The sequence below is a fragment of the Lathamus discolor genome, chromosome 5 (genome assembly GCF_037157495.1).
Source record: "Lathamus discolor isolate bLatDis1 chromosome 5, bLatDis1.hap1, whole genome shotgun sequence".
In the NCBI taxonomy this organism is placed as follows: Eukaryota; Metazoa; Chordata; class Aves; order Psittaciformes; family Psittacidae; genus Lathamus; species Lathamus discolor.
Window position 1 is genome coordinate 34,478,030 of NC_088888.1, and position 20,405 is coordinate 34,498,434.

Consider the following 20,405-nt stretch of genomic DNA (forward strand, 5'->3'; position numbering starts at 1 on the left):
CTTGCTCTCTTCCTGACAGCTCTTCACTCACTGTACAAATGCTCTCTTTTCTTGTCTCAAGTCCTAATTTTGTGTATGGTACCTCAGCAAATGCTCTGCCAAATTCCCGAGAGACCCCCATAGTCTCCAGAGGTACACAAAACCAAAGCAAGCTTTCCAAAGTCTGGTAACTATTTCACAAGATTTATCCAAGACTAAACCTATTTTGTCTTTTGTCCTCGGTAGTTGCATGGGAATTTTTATCATCTTCAAATTACATTAAAGTTGCACACATATTGAGATTCAGATTAATGGGTTCTCATTGCTTAGCCTATTTTTCTTCCTCACTCTCTTTAATGTTATTCTTAATAGATAAATGGTTGGGGCTGCAATACATTAGTGTTCCCATTTACGAGTTCAAATGGTATCGCTAGACCAGCTGCCTAAGATGACACAGAAGAGGATGGAAAATGATAATTAGGTTTATCCACGTATCTGGTTCTTAGGAGGTGATTACAGTCCTCCAAGTCATCACATACCAGGCCATTTATGTAATCCTGGTTTGTTAAACTTGTTTGGGTGCATTTGACTTGAGCTTGCTTTCTGTCTTAGTCATCTGTATCACGCCCAGAGAAACAAGCCTATGAAACACGTATACACACACGCACTCACAGAGGTGTAATGCATGTTACACCTACCTTTCCTTGATCTCCCATTAATACCATTGTTTCATCTGTTAGCAGGGGGTAGGTATGAAGATAGTCAAAGGAGTAAGAGAAATGAGGAAAAGGAAACCTGTACAACTGTACATGATTGGTTTGTCCAGGGGGTTTTCCTCTTCCCACCACCCCTCCTCCACTCTCTCTGGTGTGATCCCTAAAACAAGAAAGCTCTTATTTTATTGTTCCAAGAACTGTCTGGTCAATGCCAATGTAGATTTCACCTTTCTCAATGGGTAATACAAGGTATAAGAAAACTTAGAGGCCTAAAGGAAAGATCATACTATTAGAATACAATCAAGACATAAAGCTAGACATCTCTTCAGGCTATTGTACCTGTTTCTGCATAAGGTAGGCAGAAAAAGACAAGCCCTTTCCTCCATAATGAAATTTAGTAGAGGTTTCTGAAACTTCTAGACCTTTAAATAGAAGACACCATAGAAGCAAACTCTGCTTAATTTCTAGTGGGGTAGGGAAAGGTAGCTGGACAAAAGGAAGGTGGGAAAATACCTTTTGTCACAACTGGACAGCAGCCTGATTCTTCAATGAAAACTCACAAGCCTCCTTTATCCTTACATGGAAAGAAGTACCTACTGTCACCCTTTATATAAATTCTGATCAAGAAAATGTAAAAGGCATCTTCATTAATTTCAGCCAGACAAGTGGTCGAATTTGCCTTACTACACAGAGAGCAACATTTGCTTCAGCAATAGATGGCAAAAGGTGTTAAATGGAAGGAAAGCACTTACTTTCGCTACCCTTGTATTTTCAACATACAATCTGAATGTAAGAGTTCATGAAAAAAAGTTCCCAGAGGTATACGTGTACCACTGGCTTAATTTGAGTTGGGAGCACACTTTTGAAGTGAGTCGCCTCACCTTTGCCACTTAGCACCTTTTGGTTCTCAGTCCAGAGAGGTTTCAGAACGCAAGCCATTTCATCCAAGAGATCCAATTTGGAAGATGCATTGCTAACATACATTCAGATGCAATGAGCAGCATAAACGAGAAAAGCAGACTAAAGTAAAACCTCTGAAACGCACATAATGTGGGAAGTGAGTTACTCATACTGGGTAGGATGAACTGCTTGCTAATGCAGGCATAGTATGCATCCACTTTCTGGGATTCATCTTCTATCTCTATGAAAATCCTTCATACTTAAACACTTTGGTCTCTAGCAACCCATAGGTGCCCTATTCTGCCATTGATCAAGGTAATAAATAGTGAAATCTAAACCATTGGGGCTTTTCTTACAATGGATGTCAGGATTCACAGCAGCTTCTAACTTGAATCTGATATATACTTTTGTGGAATCATCAATAAAAGACCCTCCATTCAATAAATCCACCCTGCTTTCAGTACCACTATAGAAGCATGTCACCTATAACAACACTCTTGATGCTTTGCTGCATTTCTTTCTTCATTAAAGAGGGGACTGAGACTGCCCTTCACTATAGCCAGAGAAAAACAACCACACCACAGCTACTGGTACACTTTGGGGTATGCAGGATGTTTTCTCCTCTCCCTTGGTAAATAACTTATTCTTTAGCATATCTCATATTACATAATTAGGCCATATATTTGCAATTGCCCAGCAAAGCCCTAACCTCTGGAAAATTGGAAGCAAGCAAAATAAATAATTCGCGTAAAAGCTAACAGTAACAGAATCACAATTTAGACCATCAATATTGAACAACTCGAAAGCTATGTCTGAAACAGAACAGTTCTGTAGATTTTCTGAAATGCTGAATATTCAGGCAGGGGAAAAAAACTTGTTTAAAGCCACTGAGGAAACCAGATATTTTGCCCCACCAGTGCTTGCTGTTTCTGAAATCACTTAACCTAATAAACAGTTCTAAAGTCACAAAGCTCAAGCTAAAATGAGTATAATTCAGTTAGGACTCACCAGAAACAATATCCTCACTATTACAGTCAGACACTGGTTCATGATACTGTCCATGTTGTTTGAACTGAATTAGCCCTGCCCTACAGGGAAGCCTGCCTTTCCAGAATGCTGCCAGGCCCTTCCAACACAAACAACTCAAGGCGCCTTATAGCTCTCCCAATGTGTTGTCAGTCCTTTGGTATCTTCTGCCAGCCACCAGTGGATACTTGGGACAGGAGGCTGACGTACAGTTGCTGTGTTTCTGACATTTACTCACCAAGAGCTTAACTCCAAATATGTCATTTGTTTGTTTTGGTTTCCAAATGATATTTTCCTGAAACCCATTCTTTTCAGCTGACATCTGGCCCTTCACTGGCCCGCATTACATGAAATGCCTGTGTATTTACCAATTGCACATATACAGTTCATGAGGTTTCCCATGCAGGAGACAGAGGTTTTGGAAAAAAAAAAACCCCACAAAAAACACAACAAACCAAAACCAACCAAACAACAAACCAAACAACAAACAAGACAACAACAAAAAAAACCCAACAAAAAACCCCAAACTCTCCCCTCCCCACCCCCCGCCAAAAATACCACCCAAACAAAAAACCAAGCGGGAAGCAGGTTAGTGGTATTTCTAATGCAGATTACTTTTACCTTAAAAAATAAAACAAAAATTCACCTGCAACATGTTCAGATCATAACTGTGATCAAGTTTCTTACTGCTTTTTCGTTTGGTCCCTGAACAGCTGTATTTCTTGTTAGAGTATGTCTCAATACGGAGGGAATCAAGTGTTCTTTTTTTCCTTCTTAATATTATTGGTCATAGAAAGATTCCTTTTGTTCTAGTCATAACTAGTCAAGTAAGTTTAATCTATTAAAAACAAAAATACCCCAAAAAACAAAACCCACAAAATTATTTTGACCACAATTTCTCCTTGAAAATAATTTATGAAGCAGTACCTCTTGGCCTTTTATTTGTATAAATTATACAACAACTATAGTTTTTTTTATACAATGAGATGAATCTGTATTTAGTACTTCAATCATCGTTCTCAGGGTTGGAAAAGTCTCCGATACTGATGGTAGGCTCTTGTAAGAAGGTGAAATACTGAAAGAGAAGGAAAAAAAAAAGAAAATTATCTTTTAGTGAGTTTTATGATTTACCTGGAAGTTAACATGTTAGCTTATATTTCTCTTCACGGCCTTCTCCAACAAATTTGGGACCCGAAATCAAGAATTTGTTGCCCACAACGAACTCTTGCTTCTTGTAACTCTTCACTCCCTATACAGAATGAAAATAATGACAACATAGAAAAGCCTTTGGAAGTGGCAGAAGTTAAAAGCAAAATTTTACTGCTTCAAGTCTTCAAGCCTAAGTTACTAACCATTATTACTCTTCTACCACAGACAAATTAGCTGCTCAGGTTAATTACCTCCATATTATTACTTGAAATCCTTTGGGCTATGGTTCTACAGATATTTTTCTCAGCATCAAGCAAACCCGACTGCAGCATTTTCTCCACTATGGCTCATTCCCCAGCCATTTTGCATCTCTCATTTAAGCCAGAAATACTATTGGTGGGACTACGCTATGAAATGGTCTCGGTTAAAAATAAACTTTGGTTTTGGCACAACTATTTTTAACACAAATCAGTTTCCTGATCTGGTTTGCTATGGATTCCCACAAATTTTAGCAGTACAACTGAGAGGGTCAGACACACATAGGTACAGTTGAAATGGCTTAAACTGAATTTGCTCCCAAGAGAGAAGTTCCCCTTTGGTAAAGATATGTCTTAAAACAAACAAACAAAACATCCACCCATGAACAGAGGATCAAGAAAGAAGCTGAATATATAAATTGGGAGATTTACAGTGAAAAAAATTGTGGGAATCACAAATATTTTATATTTCCAAGACTACCAAGTCAAAATATTTGCACGGACTACTTTTAATAAAAACCACAACTTGGTACGCTGTAGTTTAAAACTGTTACTCTTTAATAAATGCTGTTTTTAGCCTGAGTTTTATGAAGATGTCCTTGAGTCTTCACAATAGCTTTCTTCATTTAGGAAGGGATTTTAGAGTCTAGCGAAATTCACCAGGCTGAGAACCACTGATACGATGTTAAACAACACTAATCAGTGTGAGATATTCACCACTAACAGCAGCTGAAGAGTTCCTTAAGCTCTCAGAACAACTCAGGTTGGACCAGACTTCAGGAGGTCTGGAATCTAACACACTGCTCCAAGCAAGGTCAACAGCAAATTCAGACCAGGGTGTGAGGGCTTTATCCTACCAGGTCTTGAAAATCTAAAGGGATGGAGACTGCACAGCCTGTCTGCATTGTTGACTACCCTCAGGCTGAAAAGGTTATGCTCAGCCTGAACCTCATTTCAACTCATGCATTCTCCCTCTTGACTTTCCACCAAGCACTGGCCAGCTCCATTTTCTCAACACAGGTACTTCAAAGCTGCTGTTAGGTCAAAGCCTTCTCCAGGCTGAACAAGCCCAACCCACACAAGATAAGGCTTGTGCTCCAGTGCCCTAACCACCTTGGTGGCTCTCTTCTGAATTTGCTCCAGTTTATCAGTCTTAACTGCACTGCCCCCAGACCAGATGCAGTATTCTAGGTATGGTCTGAAGTGCTGAGTACCCTCTATATCTGATTATCCAAACAGCTTTTTACCCATCTAGCTGGCCATTCGTCCAGACCACAATGTGCTGTCTTGGTATGACAGCACTGTGTGAATCCTTGCTGAAGTAAAAATAAACAACACCAACTGGGACACACAACAGTCCCCCAATCACCTTCTCCTTCATATACCCCAAAATACTTTCCTACAGGACTAACTTCACGACTTTCCCAGGGACTAAACTGACCAGCCTACAGTTTCCCTGGGTCATCCTTCTAGACTTCTTGAAGGTGGATGCAAGATTTTCTTTCCTTCAGTCACTACAAATGTCCCCTTATGTGCATAATCTTTCAGAGATTATAGACAGCCTTGTAAGGACACCAACTAGTTCTCTCAGCACCCCTTAAGTGTCTTGAGCCCGACTTGAATCGTATCAAAACTGGTTTTGTTTCAGGAGGATTTTTAGATTTCGTATAGGACAAAATCAAATGCACCAGATTCATCATATTGACAAGGAATTAAAGTGTCCAGTATTCAAAAATAAATTACTATGAAAATCAAAGTTTTAAAGCAATACACAAAATCCACACAGGTATACTAAGTAATGGAATTCTGTATATTCAGAACTTCCACCTACTTTGGAAATACTTCACTCTCTAAATCAAAATAGCACTAAAAGGATAAATAAATTACTTTTGATATATAGTTTGAAGAGATGCATAAGAATAGGGGAAAAAAGTTAATATTTTCTCCTTGCTTTGTTCACTCAATCACCTGATTTACTAATGTCCTGGGTTCAGCAGTAGCAGTCATTTTTCTCCTTAGTAGCTGGTGCAGCGCTGTGTTTTGATCTTTTGGCCTGGGAACAGGCCTGATAACACAAATGTTTTAGTCTGACCAAGGGACTTTCTGAGCCTCATGATCTGCCAGGGAGGAGGAAAAGCCGGGAGGAAGCAGAGACAGGACACCTGACCCAAACTAACCAAAGAGCAGCACGTCATGCCCAGGATGTAACGGAGAGTTACTCAGAAGGGCTTGGGCTGCAGGGTTGGACGAGGTATCGGTCAGTGCTCGGTTGGGTGGGGCGAGTTATCAGTCGGCTGGTGTTGAGGTGTTGTATTCTCTTCCCTTGTTATTTCCTTTATCATTATTATCAATGGTGGTAGCAGTAGTGATTTGGGTTATACCTTAGTTACTAAACTGTTCTTATCTCAACCCATGGGAGCTGCATTCTTTTCGATTCTCCTCTCCTTCCCTCCAGGTATAGGGGGAGGGCAAGAAGGGGGGGAGTAAGAGAGCGACTACGTGATTTATGGTTGACTTTGTTTAAACCACGACAACTAATGATAAAAAAATAGTAATAAAAAAGCAAATTTGACCACTGAATGAAATGAAAATATTATATTTTCTCAGAGGATAACACATAACTGAATGTCTAGACTACTAGCCACTATATTCATAGTCCAGAAATACACTAGTGTGTGTGTAAGTTGAAATCTGGTCTTACTGATTCCTAAACAGTTAAAAAAATGCACTGAATCATTTACTCAGCTCATCATTTCTAAGTAACATTTTTTAGTACATTTTAAAATTGAACATATTAAGTACTTCATATTTCCTTGCCCCCCGTCTGAACAGAAAGATTTACCTTTTTAGATTCATCCAGCTCCTTGCTATTTTGCTAAAAGCTTCCGAGCCTGGTGCTGTCATAGCTTCAAAATCAACCAGCTGAAAATGCAGTAAAATAGATACAAAGAAATTAATATCTAATGTCTAAATTCTCTAAATTCAGGAAGTTAATCTTCAAATATTCTTACCATAGAAATTCTACTTTTAAAACATTTCCTTCCTTTTATGACAAAATACAGTTATTTTTAAATCTCTTGACAAGATGTTAATGCCACTGAGTCAGTGCCAGAAAATATTGCCCTTTAGTACAATGTCTAAATGAAATGGGGAAATTTCTGATTTCTACATACTATATTATGCAAATTATTGTATCACATGATTGGTATATTTATATTGGACTTTACTGGCATTCTGTATTACTTGTTTCCACAGTGGGTTTTCAGACAAGCTTAACTACATACAGCTAAGAACTCCGTTCATATCTACAGCTCAAAATAAGTTTTCAGTAAAACAATGTTCAGTCAAAAGCATCAGTTCCTCAGTACTATAATATTTAAGCAGACACATCTGTGCTTTAGTGAACTTTGTCTGAAATCAAGGAAGTGTTCTGAGAGCGTGCTACCTACATTCTTGGTAAGACAGGAGTAAGCTTACTTACTAGTCTGTGTCCAGACTACTTCACCCCTCATCACTCACTAGTTTGGAAGTCAGCATGCATGCCAGGCACTAAAACTCTCTGTGGGCTTGCACAATCAACACTGGAAGCTACAGTGGCCATGGCTACTGACTGATCTGCCAGCAATAACACGACTCTTGATGACTGGGCGTCTGTCTTCAGAGCAGTCTGATAATGCATGCTGTCATAAGCTTGGGAGCAGAAATACCCTTCTAGGGAATCTAGCCTGCCTCCCTCCCCCCCCAAAAAAAGATCATATCTATATATCCCAGTTTCATTCAACTGGGGAAAACAACTTCTTCCAGCAGATGAAAGCTTTTCTAAAAAATAGGCTGGTTCCATTTAAGGCACTCTGTTTCAGGAAAATATCTCAAACGAAAAATGTTCCCAGAGCTTCCTGTAAGTCAGAAATCCTGTGTTTTAGTAAACCTGAAGCTCTGCTTGCCTGCATGAAACCAGCCAGCAAAAAACACCACCCTATGAAGTCCTGAGAAGATGCCTTACAAAACGCACAAAAGTCTTTTACTTCAGCTTAATGGCATACTGGAAAGGAATCTTTCTTGCTACTAAGCAAGTACAGTTTGCTCTTAGGAGCTACTAGGACTTCACTGTACTGAAAGGACAAACTTCATTGTTTTCAGGACTTTCTAGAACAAAAATGAAAGTTGCTTTTTCATCAGTTACCCACGCAGGATATTTTCTTAAACAACTTTGATTCTCACTGGAATTTCTTTTTACGATATGTTAAAAAAATTTCATTTTGAACTTAAAAGCTCAGATTTATTTTCAATTAAGCAGAATACACAAAATCAAGAGTAGCTGCAAATACATTTTTCCTTAAGCAAGCCCTAGATGCTCTGGAACACATTGAGTGCAAAGACAGAAAATTCCTGCTGTGAGCCAGAAGAGTCACTAATTCTGCCCAAGTACTCTCAGAACCTTTATCCAAAAGCAGCTCAGCACACTAGAAACTTCAGTTACAAATCTGTATTTACTGTGGGATACAAAGTGTTACAATTTGACTAACCAGAATTATGCACATGCTATCTTTAATCTCACGGGCTGTCAGAACAGCCATGAGATTTTCAAAACTTTCTCAGGCTGCAAGACACCACAGCATGCATCTCGCCCATCTCCAGTAAACAAGTGTTCAGCCTGGAGAAGAGAAGGCTGCGTGGAGACCTCATAGCAGCCTTCCAGTATCTGAAGGGGGCCTATAGGGATGCTGGGGAGGGTCTCTTCATCAGGGACTGTAGTGACAGGACAAGGGGTAATGGGTTAAAACTTAATCAGGGGAAGTTTAGATTGGATATAAGGAGGAAATTCTTTCCTGTTAGGGTGGTGAGGCACTGGAATGGGTTGCCCAGGGGGGTTGTGAGTGCTCCGTCCCTGGCAGTGTTCAAGGCCAGGTTGGATGAAGCCTTGGGTGGGACGGTTTAGTGTGAGATGTCCCTGCCCATGGCAGGGGGGTTGGAACTAAATGATCTTGAGGTCCTTTCCAACCCTAACTATTCTATGATTCTATGATTCTATTCATTCTTACAGCTCCTTCCTCATATTTACAAGTATCACTTCCTCCATACAGGCTGAACCAGTGTATTTTGATACTTGCCTTTCCTTTAGGGATTTTTCCTGATACTTCTTTTCCACTTGCCATCAGTGCTCCCATGATCACTGAATAAGCTATCACACTAAAAAAAAAAACAAAACCACAAAACAGTAAAAGTCTTTCCATGATGCTATTTTAGACTAAATACAAATACAATATAGTGCTGTTTCATACAGGCTAGTAAAAATTACTGTGCTAGTTAATTTATTTTACATGTAAAACCAAGCATGAAACACTTAAAAAGCGAAATCACTGTTACTTTCCAGCACCACTGGAATGAAGTTATGATCCTATGGAGCTGAAGAGCACTGTTTCTGCAGTAGTCAGAATCACAATTTCAGACTTACAAGCTTTTAAGATTCCACAGAGCTGAAAACAAAGCAAACCCCTGTTCCCAAGATGCTTAGCTGTAGCCCAGGAGAGTTTATGAACTCTACTGCAACATAAACAGAAGCCCTGTAAAGCTCTTCAGCTATTTAACTTTTTTAACTTTTAATTTTTTAATTGTGAAATTCAGAATTTAATTTCCACATTCTGCAAAAGAAAGGCAAAGCCTGGTTATAAAAATGAAGTCTCCAGATTTTTAAATTTTTATTTTCTACTGAACTGTGTTTAATAATGAGCTTAAAGATCTAAAGTTCTTTGTGGAACAGATTCATAACAGTCTTAGATATAGCCAGGTTTATCTGTGACATATGGGACTTTATTCTAAGGTTTCATCTGGTGACCCTAACAGCTGCAATAAATTAGTAACATAATACTTAAATGTATTTTATTAAAATAAATTATCTCAAAATGTATTTAATCTCAAATACATGTTTTGGTAAAGCTTTTTGAGTGAAATTACAGTGGAGTAACATAACACGGTTTAGGAACCTATGCATTACAATTTAGAAATGACACTTCTCATTCTATGAGCAATAGAATACAGACTACCCATCACTTTAAATATACATGCAGCTATGAATAATTACCATCAGCAATTACAAAACAGCTTTTAAAATGGTACCAAGTCAGTACCCACTGTCATGGCAGCACAAATGAGAGACTGTGTGACACACCACTTAATCAAGGCTCTTTTAGCTTTTTTAATATTAAAAAATATATTGACACTGTAACACATGGATATTTGACAGCGTGCATTCAAGATAACAGACATGATAAAGACAATCACTAACCTAGATCCTCTTGAAAGTGGCATTAAATTATAGAAGTAATAAACTAATGACAGGATCAAGTTGCAAACAGCATCTACTTCCTAAGCAACAGAAAAAAAATAAGTGAGTTAAAGATAATTTAATATTCAGATAGCACCACATAAAGGAACCCATACTGGAAAGACTTACAGTACTCTGATTACTTTTTTAAAACCATTTCAAATGTGAAAAATGTCAAGCTGGGAAGTTGAAGCATGATTAACCTATGTTTAAGCAAATTATTTTGTTAGATCTTTAAAATTTAGGTGAAACAGTTCATCTATGCAGTATTAAAGGATGAAAAATGGAAAGCACAAGCTCAAATACAGTCAGATCATCATTGCAATACAAATCAACACAAACATAATTCCAGTGTTTCTCATGAATTTGTGCTACTTCTCATATTACACGTAGTCGCCATGAGCCAAATCCTAAGCAGTGCTTATAAGGACGATGAAATCAGTGAACACACAGGAAAACAAAGAAAATAAGGGTGAAGGAAGGGGGGGAAGGAACACACTGTGATACTGAGACCTTGTCTGGACTCTTACTGCAGCAAAGCATTGCAAATGTTACAGTAACAGAATTATGACAACTTCTTATGCTATTTGCCATAATTGGGTTGAAGCAAACAGTCGATTTTACTGCTTAAAATCTCTTTCAAAAATTATTAGAACAGAGACTGTTAAAGAGAAGGTATAAAAACATAACGGAATTTTATCAGGGAATTAATTGTTTCCATTAAAAGAGCCTTACCCCCAGCTCTGCAGACAGAATTTTTCCTTTCGCCGTTAGATCCTTATATAGTGCATCTATTTCTGCATGATACAGCTGTGTTCTCTCTTCTGTTGTTTGAGTTTCTACTGAAAATAATATGTTCCCCACTCTATCAAGTAGATGAAACAAAAAAGAATAATTTTTTGTAACAGATATATAATCTAAAATCCAGGGTAAGTTACAAACATGCTACAGTTAAATACTACACCATAAACTTTTTCCTATAATTTCTTCTCTAGAAGACTATGTGCATTATCCCCCGTTTTAAACAAAAAAAAAAAAAAATCCCTGAATTACAAACATTTTATGACATTGCAAGTTGTCTAAAAGAACTCATGAAGACTGCTGTCTAATCATAGATGAAGTATTTCCATCGAAGAATACCTCATAAACGTTAGTGTTTCACTTGAAGTATAGGTAAAAAGAAGAAATACAGAAGTTTAAAATATCTTCATGGCCTTGAGATTTTTGTATAGAATGTAATGTGTAGTTTTGTTAACTTTAAAATTACCAAAATGAAATTGTTTTTGCATAAAAGCATAGTTACAAATTATGGATCAAAACCGACTCACTGCTACACAACAAAGTTTGTGCAGACCAAAGTTAAACAGTTTTACTGACACCAAAATATTCTTCTCCAAACTTTGAGGCCACAGATTTAATGCCATTTCACTGCATATAGGCATATCATTCAGTATATAAAATTAAAACCCAAGGGATAATGTTAACATTTTTGAGAGAAGTTTGGCTTCCATGCAACTCACTGAAAGCTCACAAGTTCTGGGAAAAATTCCAATACACAGAATTTTAAATCACATAAACCAAAGGTTTTAGTAGTAGGACAGAGCTTCTGAGCTTCAGATTAATGCTCATTCTTCAGGAAGGAGCCAGGATCCATGAAGTGAGAAATTTACTGCCTCACCCAGAAAGTGTCCCAAAGCGCCCTGTTGGTATCCTTTTACATACAGGTACTATTGAAACAGAAGACACTGTCTCTTCCACTCTTAGAACACTGAAATTCCCATTCCATTCAGGACTTTGCAGTCACTATAACTGATAAGGTCTCACAAAAAGAAATGCATTTTGATATGAATAAAGACTTAGACTTTTGAGATCTTTCCCTTTTAGGCATTTTATAGTTTAAGATTAATAACAAGTTCTCCCTCCACTTTTATGCTGTAAATTAGAGAATCATCTCAACAAGGCCTACTTCACCAATGTTATCCGTATTCCCTCTTTGTTAGGGAACACAACAGGAAACAGAACTCCTCAAATGAACAATTTTTTCTATTTATTTACAGAAATACCATGAATGAGAAACAGACCCTACTTTATGCAAGTAAAGATGGCATTTGATAAGATTAATTGCTAATACTTCACCATTAGTTAATGTACCTGAACCCTTGAAAATAGCAAACATACTTATCTCCTGTTATTGTAATTGTGAATCCATCATATTCTTTCCCTTGATCCTTGAGGCTAGGGACTTTTGTATTCACAGTAAACCCATCTCTTGTTTTACTGTTAAACTGCTTTCAAAAGAAAAAAAAGTAATGTTAGAGTGAAGAAAGATAGACTGCCTAGCTATTGTTTTGAAATCCTTTAAATACATACAGTAGAAATGAAAATGGACAAACTGAGGGAACAGCATAGTTACTCTCAACTATGCTATTTCATTTACCCTTTTTTTCCTACTGAATGGAAATAATTTAATGAGGCATATTGACATTCAACTTTATATAGCAAACATAAAGCAGCACTGTTTATGAGAAACAACTATGTGTTTGAGCTGTGCAGATTCCTCCCAAAGTTGCATGTTGAGAGTAACCTTTTGGTGTAACAATGTAAATGCAAAAGCAGGAATTTGACAGCCTGTTTTAGGTTTACATTAAGAAGTAGCAGCAACAGTTTATGTGTGGACTCCAGAACACAGCTCTCTGCAACAATTTCTTAAGTATGATCCAGTTTAAATTAATGTTCCTTCCTCATTAAAAGGAAAAATATCACAAAGCTTTAGAATTTCACAAAGCTACATTATCTAAAATTGTAATACTGTAGCCAGAGTTGTATAAACCAGGCAAAACTGTATTTAAGTAAAGCCAAAAGCTCAGCTTTTGACATACATTCCCCAGCTACCTGAATAACCCAATTACATCAGTATTAGCAGACATTAATTTTATACAGGCATTATTAATGACTATAATGCAATAGTGTTGAATGAATTACTTGGGCGATTATTTATTTTAAAGATAGCACTTAGTTTGTTTCAAGAAAATCTGCATTTATTTTAAAGAAACAAAACTAAAAGCCTCTGATGAGGACAGCATTCCATTTCAACACAATTCGTAATGGGATACAGGAGATTCAAACCAGAGCAAAATGTACAGGTTATGAAAACCAGGAAGAACATTTGCTGCCAACTGAAACATTTGTTTTGAATTAAGTCATGTATAGTCCACTCTGTTTATACATTGTCATCATTCTCTTGGAGCAATCTGTATTTTTACCTGTACTAGTAACATGTTTTCTGACCTACAATTCAACAGTAGCCATATTAGGTGCTTTCCAGGTCTTGTGTGTCAGTAGGAAACACTTAATTGTCTATCCATCCCAACATCTATGACCTCTTTATCACAAGGTTTTACCTAAGTTAAGTTAATATCCACCTGACTTCATCTTTCCAGGCAAAGAACAAGACAGTAATTTAAGAATTGCCTCCAAAATTATGATATGTTCTTTGAAGACACTTAATATTTGTAATACATAGTAAAAGAAACCCATATAAAAATACAGTGCTTGAGTCACGTAGCTGCTGTAAAGATGCCTATAGTGCACAAGTGAGTGAGCACTACTACCACAAACAAATCCAAACCCAGACAGTGTATTAGTAGTAACAGCCATATATCTTCAAAGTGCTCTTTCTATGGCAATCTGTCAGCTTTGTTTAGATATAAAAATGCAGTGTGGACACAGCTGATAGGGGGAAAAGCAGTGAATTTGTCTCTATTTAGACATGCTTCTTCCCAAATGTTAACCCATTCTAACTAAACTGTCCAATCCTTTAGAAGGGAATAAGTCGTAACAGGTTTCCTCAAACCCAAATACTTAGACACTACTCATTCCAGTTTAATGCGCAGGAGTGGGGAAAGACCTTTTACTTAAACCCAGCTAAAGCCTTATTACTTGAGATAAGAATAGAAATAAAGAAGAAAACCTGCACATTTCCCTGCTCCTTCTCTGACAGGCCTCCAAAGCACAAGAACATAAACCAAGATTTCATTTCAGATTAGCTATCGGTCACCAAGGGCAACTACTCCCCTGCTTCCCCCTACCAGCTCTACCACATACTAATCTGTACCAATAAACCTAAGGTAAAAAGAGTTTCCATATTCCTAATCTCTCACACATCATCCTCTTTTTCCTTCATACTGTGCAGGTATACTGTGATACCATTATGGTGGATCTGACCACAAACTCTCCCAGTTGATAAGGCTAGCTTTAAAGAACTACATTCAACATTTGGTCTTCCCATCATTTCTTTACCAATTCACAGTTAGGTCAAACATTTCAAATACACATCACACATCTGCACATACCAAAACGGAAGATCATACTCCACACATGCAGATTTGAAATAACTTTGTGTTTCTAGTTATTCATTCTAAGTTTACAACACAATGGTGGTATTCTGAGGAACTGGACATCTCCCAGAACACATTTCATTATTTTTTTCACATTTTGAAGTTTTACTTTAATTTACCTTCATTATGGGAAGAAGATCTTCTACTTTATGTACTTTTTCCAAAGCTTCTCGAACTTCTAATAGTCCTTTTGGATTATTAGCACTGGAAAAAAGTTAAATATGGAATGGCAATGGTTGAACACATGTAGCATTTCTGAAAAAAAGTAATTTCATTCTACATCAGCTCAGCTGATTTTTCAGCTTAACTGTCAAAATATATGCATCTGTGTAGCCTCAAAGGTAAGTAAATACTACAGATGCAGGCACAGCTGGACTGCCAAGAAACCTACTGAACTAGGGCTTTAATATTGACTAGTTACTGTACACTCTGATTTTAAGAACAGAATTATTTTAAGTACAGCACAAATTGCTCTGGTTTAAAGTCAAATGCTGCTGGCTCACTATGAACAGATTTTCTCCCAGCAGACAACAGACTTCCCAGTAGTACAGAACTTGCATATCTTTAGCAACTATCATAAATTTCATACAACTTATGTGGTTTCAGTTGTCATAAGGATTTTCTGTACTTTCATTGTTTGATATTCAAGTAGCATAATGAGATTGAGAAACAGAACTCAGTATTTAACAAAAGTTACCAGACCAAAGAAAAATAAGAGTTTAAAGCTAAAAGGAGTTTCTTAATTTTTAATGTCATCAGAACAGTGTCACCACAAACAAACCACAGGTGGCAAAAACATTTTACTCATAAAAAAACTAATGAAAGTTTGAAACAGACATTAACATCAATTTTCAGGTTACCTTTAGTCATATTTTTTCATTTATGATTCTAAAACTGTCTTCTGTTTCAGGACAAAGCCTACCAACTTATCTACACAGCAGGTAGCAAAGATTCTCCGTTCCTTTAAAACCACTTGTCAGACACCAGTTTCAATTAAAATTATCTTCTTTCTTTTCTCATTTAATAAATTAATCTCAATATGCAGAGAAATTGTATTCTATTCTATAAAGAGAAAACCCAAGATCTTTAATAAATCATGTTTTAGAAAGACTTGAAACCCACTCATGAGAATCGTGGGCACAAATTCAACACCATTATTAGTTTCTAGGTATACCGTAATTCACAATGTTTTTTCTTATTAAAGCTACTTTATGCGGCAATGAATAGGATTTTGCACTTCCTACAGGAAATAATTATAGATTCCAAGAAAATAGAACTTACTAAAAAGAACATATCCCTCAGACTTTCTGAAAGGAACATTATGTCAATTTCAAATCAGTGTTACCAGGGAATGAAGCAGGAAAAAAAAAAAATATATCAGTAATTTACCCATGATAAACAAGGATCCTATCTTTGATAAAATGAAGAATTTTCTCAAAATATTCCAGGTACCGCATGTTAATGACCTGTCCCCTACAAAGAAAATAAAAGGCTTTTTAAAGTCTTGTTTTTCAACCCCCCAATTCCAGGCCTAAGACACAAATATTTCCCACTAATATTTAACAGCATTTTATCCACAGATGCTTTGTAAATTAAGGGAATGAACTAGAGGTTTGTCTGAAGTGGTGAACTGTCCATCCCCAATTTTGAATATAGAATCCATAGCAAACTTGCTAAAGCTCATGTATGATTAGTGTTATTGTTCTCTGATGAAACTACATTCCACACATATTTACCCATTTTCAGTGCGCCCTTGTCCAGTAAATCTGTATGATAACTCTCAACTTGTATAAGGATACAACCTTTCTTAAACAATTATTTACACTCATAGATGCTGCATAACAAGGAGAGAATCCTTAATCTGCCCATGATTTATTTCTAGAAACAACAATCTCTAGCTTACATATTTGCCAATATATATGCTGACCTGCTCTGACAGCCCCCAGACATTTTATTTTATTCACCTACATTTCTCTATACTGAAGCAATACTGAAGTATATACTGTCTGTCTGAAGTCTATACTGAAGTATACTGCTTTGACTCCTAACAGTTACAAGCAGTAACTGTTAAATAAGAACATCAAAAAGGTGTTGTTTTTTTCCCTGGACTAAGGAAAAAAAAACTAAACCAAAACATTGAAAACTTGATAGAAACCTGCTAGGATTATAACCACTCAGAGGAAAAATTACATACCATTATTGCATTTGTAGGTGTCCTTCCTCTTCTCCCAGTCTACAAAACAAGATTTTATAAAGCAAACGTTATCGCTCTCTGAGGAAGCAAAACCACTGTCAATCACAGGAAAGTGTGTACAACTTTGTTTTTCCCCCACTCTAAGTGATTTTTTGGCAGCTTAAGTCCCTGTCTCATGTCTCACTTGGTCTCACAGTTCAATAGGCCTAGTCTCTGAATAATGGCAGAATCAGTCTTTAAAAACTGAACAGAAATAGAGCACGTATACATGTCTGCACATCAGAAAGGGAGGTAGGGAAAGTGGAAGGATGAAGACAAATCTATACACATAATTTGCCCTTGTTGTACGTCCCATCATTTTCCATCTGTATTAAAAAAAAGAATATCTGTACAACAGGCAGAAGTGTGTCAGTATAAGGAACTGTATTTTCCTGGCATCTCAGAAAAATACATCCAAACCAGACCTTTCATTCTGCAAGGCCACTTAGAAACAGTCATACTGAGAAGACTTTAGGTGGGTGGTCAGAAGTGATCTGTGTTTATTCCTACTCTTTCTCCTTGTTTGATAAACACTACCACCAAGGATTCAAAAGAAGCAGTGTTCAAGAGAGTGTCTTAATTTTCTTATAAAGATATCGAGTATATCACTAATGTTTAGCAGATCACAAACCTTGTTTTGCCTATGAAATAACTTCAACTTTCAAAAATATTTTCTCTATTTTAAATGAAACTTGGCAGCTTTGATCTTTTAAGCCAGAAAGGAGATAACCCGAAATAACACTTATCTATAGACAAATGAAGTAGTGACAGCTGATATATATACTTTCATCTTCAGACTGCTAAGATCTGGAAGCCTATCAAACACTGTGAAGTGCAAGATGGTTTTTACACACCTTTAACAAAAGGCCCCCAAATTGACTCAAAACAAACAAATTTTTTGTTGTTTCCTGCTGCTCTCTACACATTTTGCCACTCTGGAAAAGAATCTTAATTCAGCAGTCACTGAATGATAGTGCCTCCATGCCAAGACTCATTTGACAAAGATCACTGAACAATAATGGGTTTCAAATGCAAAGAAATCTGAGTAAAGGAAAAGGTTATGTTAATAGATAACTTATCTAAATTTTTTTTAGGAAATACTGGTGTACAATTTAGACCAAACAAAACCTAGAGACACCCTGAGCTCAGCATGACTTGATCTGTTACAAATACTAAAAGAACACCCAATTGCTATTTTTACACTTCTTATTTGGCTGAACAGCTTATATCTTGGTATATTTAATAACCATGAAAGCTGCCATTTTTCAGCCTAAATAATCTATTATTACACCTGATTTTCAGGTAGCTGTTATACAGAAAGAATTCAGCCTTAGTCATGCAGTTATGAGAATAACTTTAAAATAATAAGCCAAATATAAAGCAATGTATGTCTTCCTGAAAAGCAGTCAAAAGACCATAAAGTGATCTGAATTATCAACAAAAAGGTGTTAGCCGTGTAGCCTATTAATATCTTCAAATCACCGGCCATTTCACATTTGAGTAATGAAGGAGATTATACAGATCTGTATAAACCATTAAGATTAAACTGCCATTCAGAAATCATAATGGACTAGAATATGTTTCAAAAGTAATTAAAAAGAAACCAAACACAAACAAAACTACTACCACTCAATATATTATTTCTTTTACCCCTAGCCCTATGTGAAATCATTGTGAGACAATCCAAAAGCAGAAACAAATCACTACAAAAAGCTGACCAATGAAAGCAGCTATTACTTGGGATGCAGAATGATCAAAGTATAGGTTTCCAGAATCAGAAAGGATGCAAACACCACCCAGTACTAAATTGTGATCAACTCGTAAGGCAGTGGTATTTAGGCTGCTCCAAATCTATTCTTCCTTCAAGAAAATCAGTTATTTTCAGAGAACCTCTACCTAGCTATCAAAAAAGCACAACCGAAATGCTGATGAGAGCCCCAAAAGTCAAGGCTGAGCCAAAACCAAAAAAGGTTAGAATAGGATTCACTGTGGCCTATCACTGTGGGCCTACCATTCTGAATGATTGTGAAGCTTGTTTCAGATTTCTATGAAATCGCCAAAACATCTCAGAGAGTAAATCATGAGTTTTGATAGCATTCTCTGATGAGAAGAAAACAAGTACTTTGGCCAGTGAAAAACAGAGTTGCTGACAAGAGTAATCCTGTACAGGGACATATTTCCCCAGATGCCATTTTTAGCATGGCAATTAGGTGCTGTTACTTGAATGCCTTTTTGCCAACAGATACTTAGAAATTAAGCTTTTAATCTGCCATTTAAATAAAACCAGGAAGAAACAGATTGAGCATAGAATGCATCCTCATCTCAAAGTACAGATGGTTGTGGTTTCTGCTGCATAGAATCATAGAATAGTTACGGTTGGAAAGGACCTTGAGATCATCTAGTTCCAAACCCCCTGCCATGGGCAGGGACATCTCACACTAAACCATGCCACCCAAGGCTCTGTCCAACCTTGAACTCCGCCAGGGATGGAGCATTCACAGCTTCCCTGGGCAACCCATTCCAGGGCCTCACCACCCTCACAGTAAAGAACTTCTTCCTTATATCCAATCTAAACTTCCCCTAAGTTTTAACCCATTAGCCCTTGTCCTATCACTGCAGTCCCTAATGAAGGGTCCATCCCCAGCATCCCTATAGCATCATACATGTGAAAAGAAAAGAACGCAGCAACAAAGACGGACAGAGCTTGGAGCCCAAATGTAACACTTGGCTTGGGGGATAACAGAAGCCTGAGCATAAAGATTGTTCAAGAACCAGCACATCCTGCAAAGCAACTACTGATCTGCATTGGAGTTTAATGCTGAATTGCACCCACTCCCTAAAGTTGATATTGCTAGCGTCCAGCAAAGTGGAAGAGAGTGGACAAAGTATTAGTCTCTGTATGTGAACATCAGAATATCACTGGTTTTCTCAGCCTGAAATAATTCTGAAGAAAGCTTTGCTTCCTTTATCCTTTTTTCCCTGACAGCTTTTCAAAGAAAGAAAAAAAGAAAGAAAGATACAAAAGCAGAATGACATATCAAAGATTTAACAATTCCTAAGGGAGGATGTGAAGAAGGGAAATCATGTGAATGCTGGCTACATATTTACTTACACAAACACACTCTGCTCCTGTGATTGACAGTGATGTTGCCACATTGAGTCTCTCATACTTCTACCACTTCATGTGAGGTAGCACTGTCATGACTACAATACTGAGTCTTGCAGCATGGGAGAAGATGGAACGTACAACAGTGGTTGAATCTTTTAAATTTTACCTTTGTTTGAAAGTGCAACTGTTACCTTTCACAGGTTACTTGTTTTGTCTTTTCTGCTTTTACTTTGGCCTACTTTGAAAATAACTAAAGGAACTATGTTTTTCCTTTCTACTATAAATTAGTATTGAAACTAGTAAAATAGCACTGT

At 37.1% G+C, this 20,405-nt stretch overlaps 1 protein-coding gene across 2 annotated transcripts in view; it reads right to left on the reverse strand.

The window, feature by feature from the left end:
• Positions 1-3,533: 3,533 nt before the first annotated feature.
• TTC13 (tetratricopeptide repeat domain 13) overlaps positions 3,534-20,405 on the reverse strand; it is a 40,843-nt gene continuing 23,971 nt past the window's right edge. Inside the window, exons 16-23 of one of the 2 annotated variants that reach the window (XM_065680323.1) lie at positions 16,139-16,222; positions 14,869-14,953; positions 12,531-12,637; positions 11,088-11,217; positions 10,314-10,393; positions 9,139-9,217; positions 6,870-6,949; positions 3,534-3,696 (exon numbers count right to left, since the gene is read on the reverse strand). In XM_065680323.1, the coding sequence (XP_065536395.1) occupies positions 3,573-3,696; positions 6,870-6,949; positions 9,139-9,217; positions 10,314-10,393; positions 11,088-11,217; positions 12,531-12,637; positions 14,869-14,953; positions 16,139-16,222 (769 nt within the window). In that variant the 3' untranslated portion in view covers positions 3,534-3,572. Of the gene's footprint in view, positions 3,697-6,869; positions 6,950-9,138; positions 9,218-10,313; positions 10,394-11,087; positions 11,218-12,530; positions 12,641-14,868; positions 14,954-16,138; positions 16,223-20,405 lie in introns of both variants that reach the window. The other variant, XM_065680322.1, reaches the window with a different exon arrangement.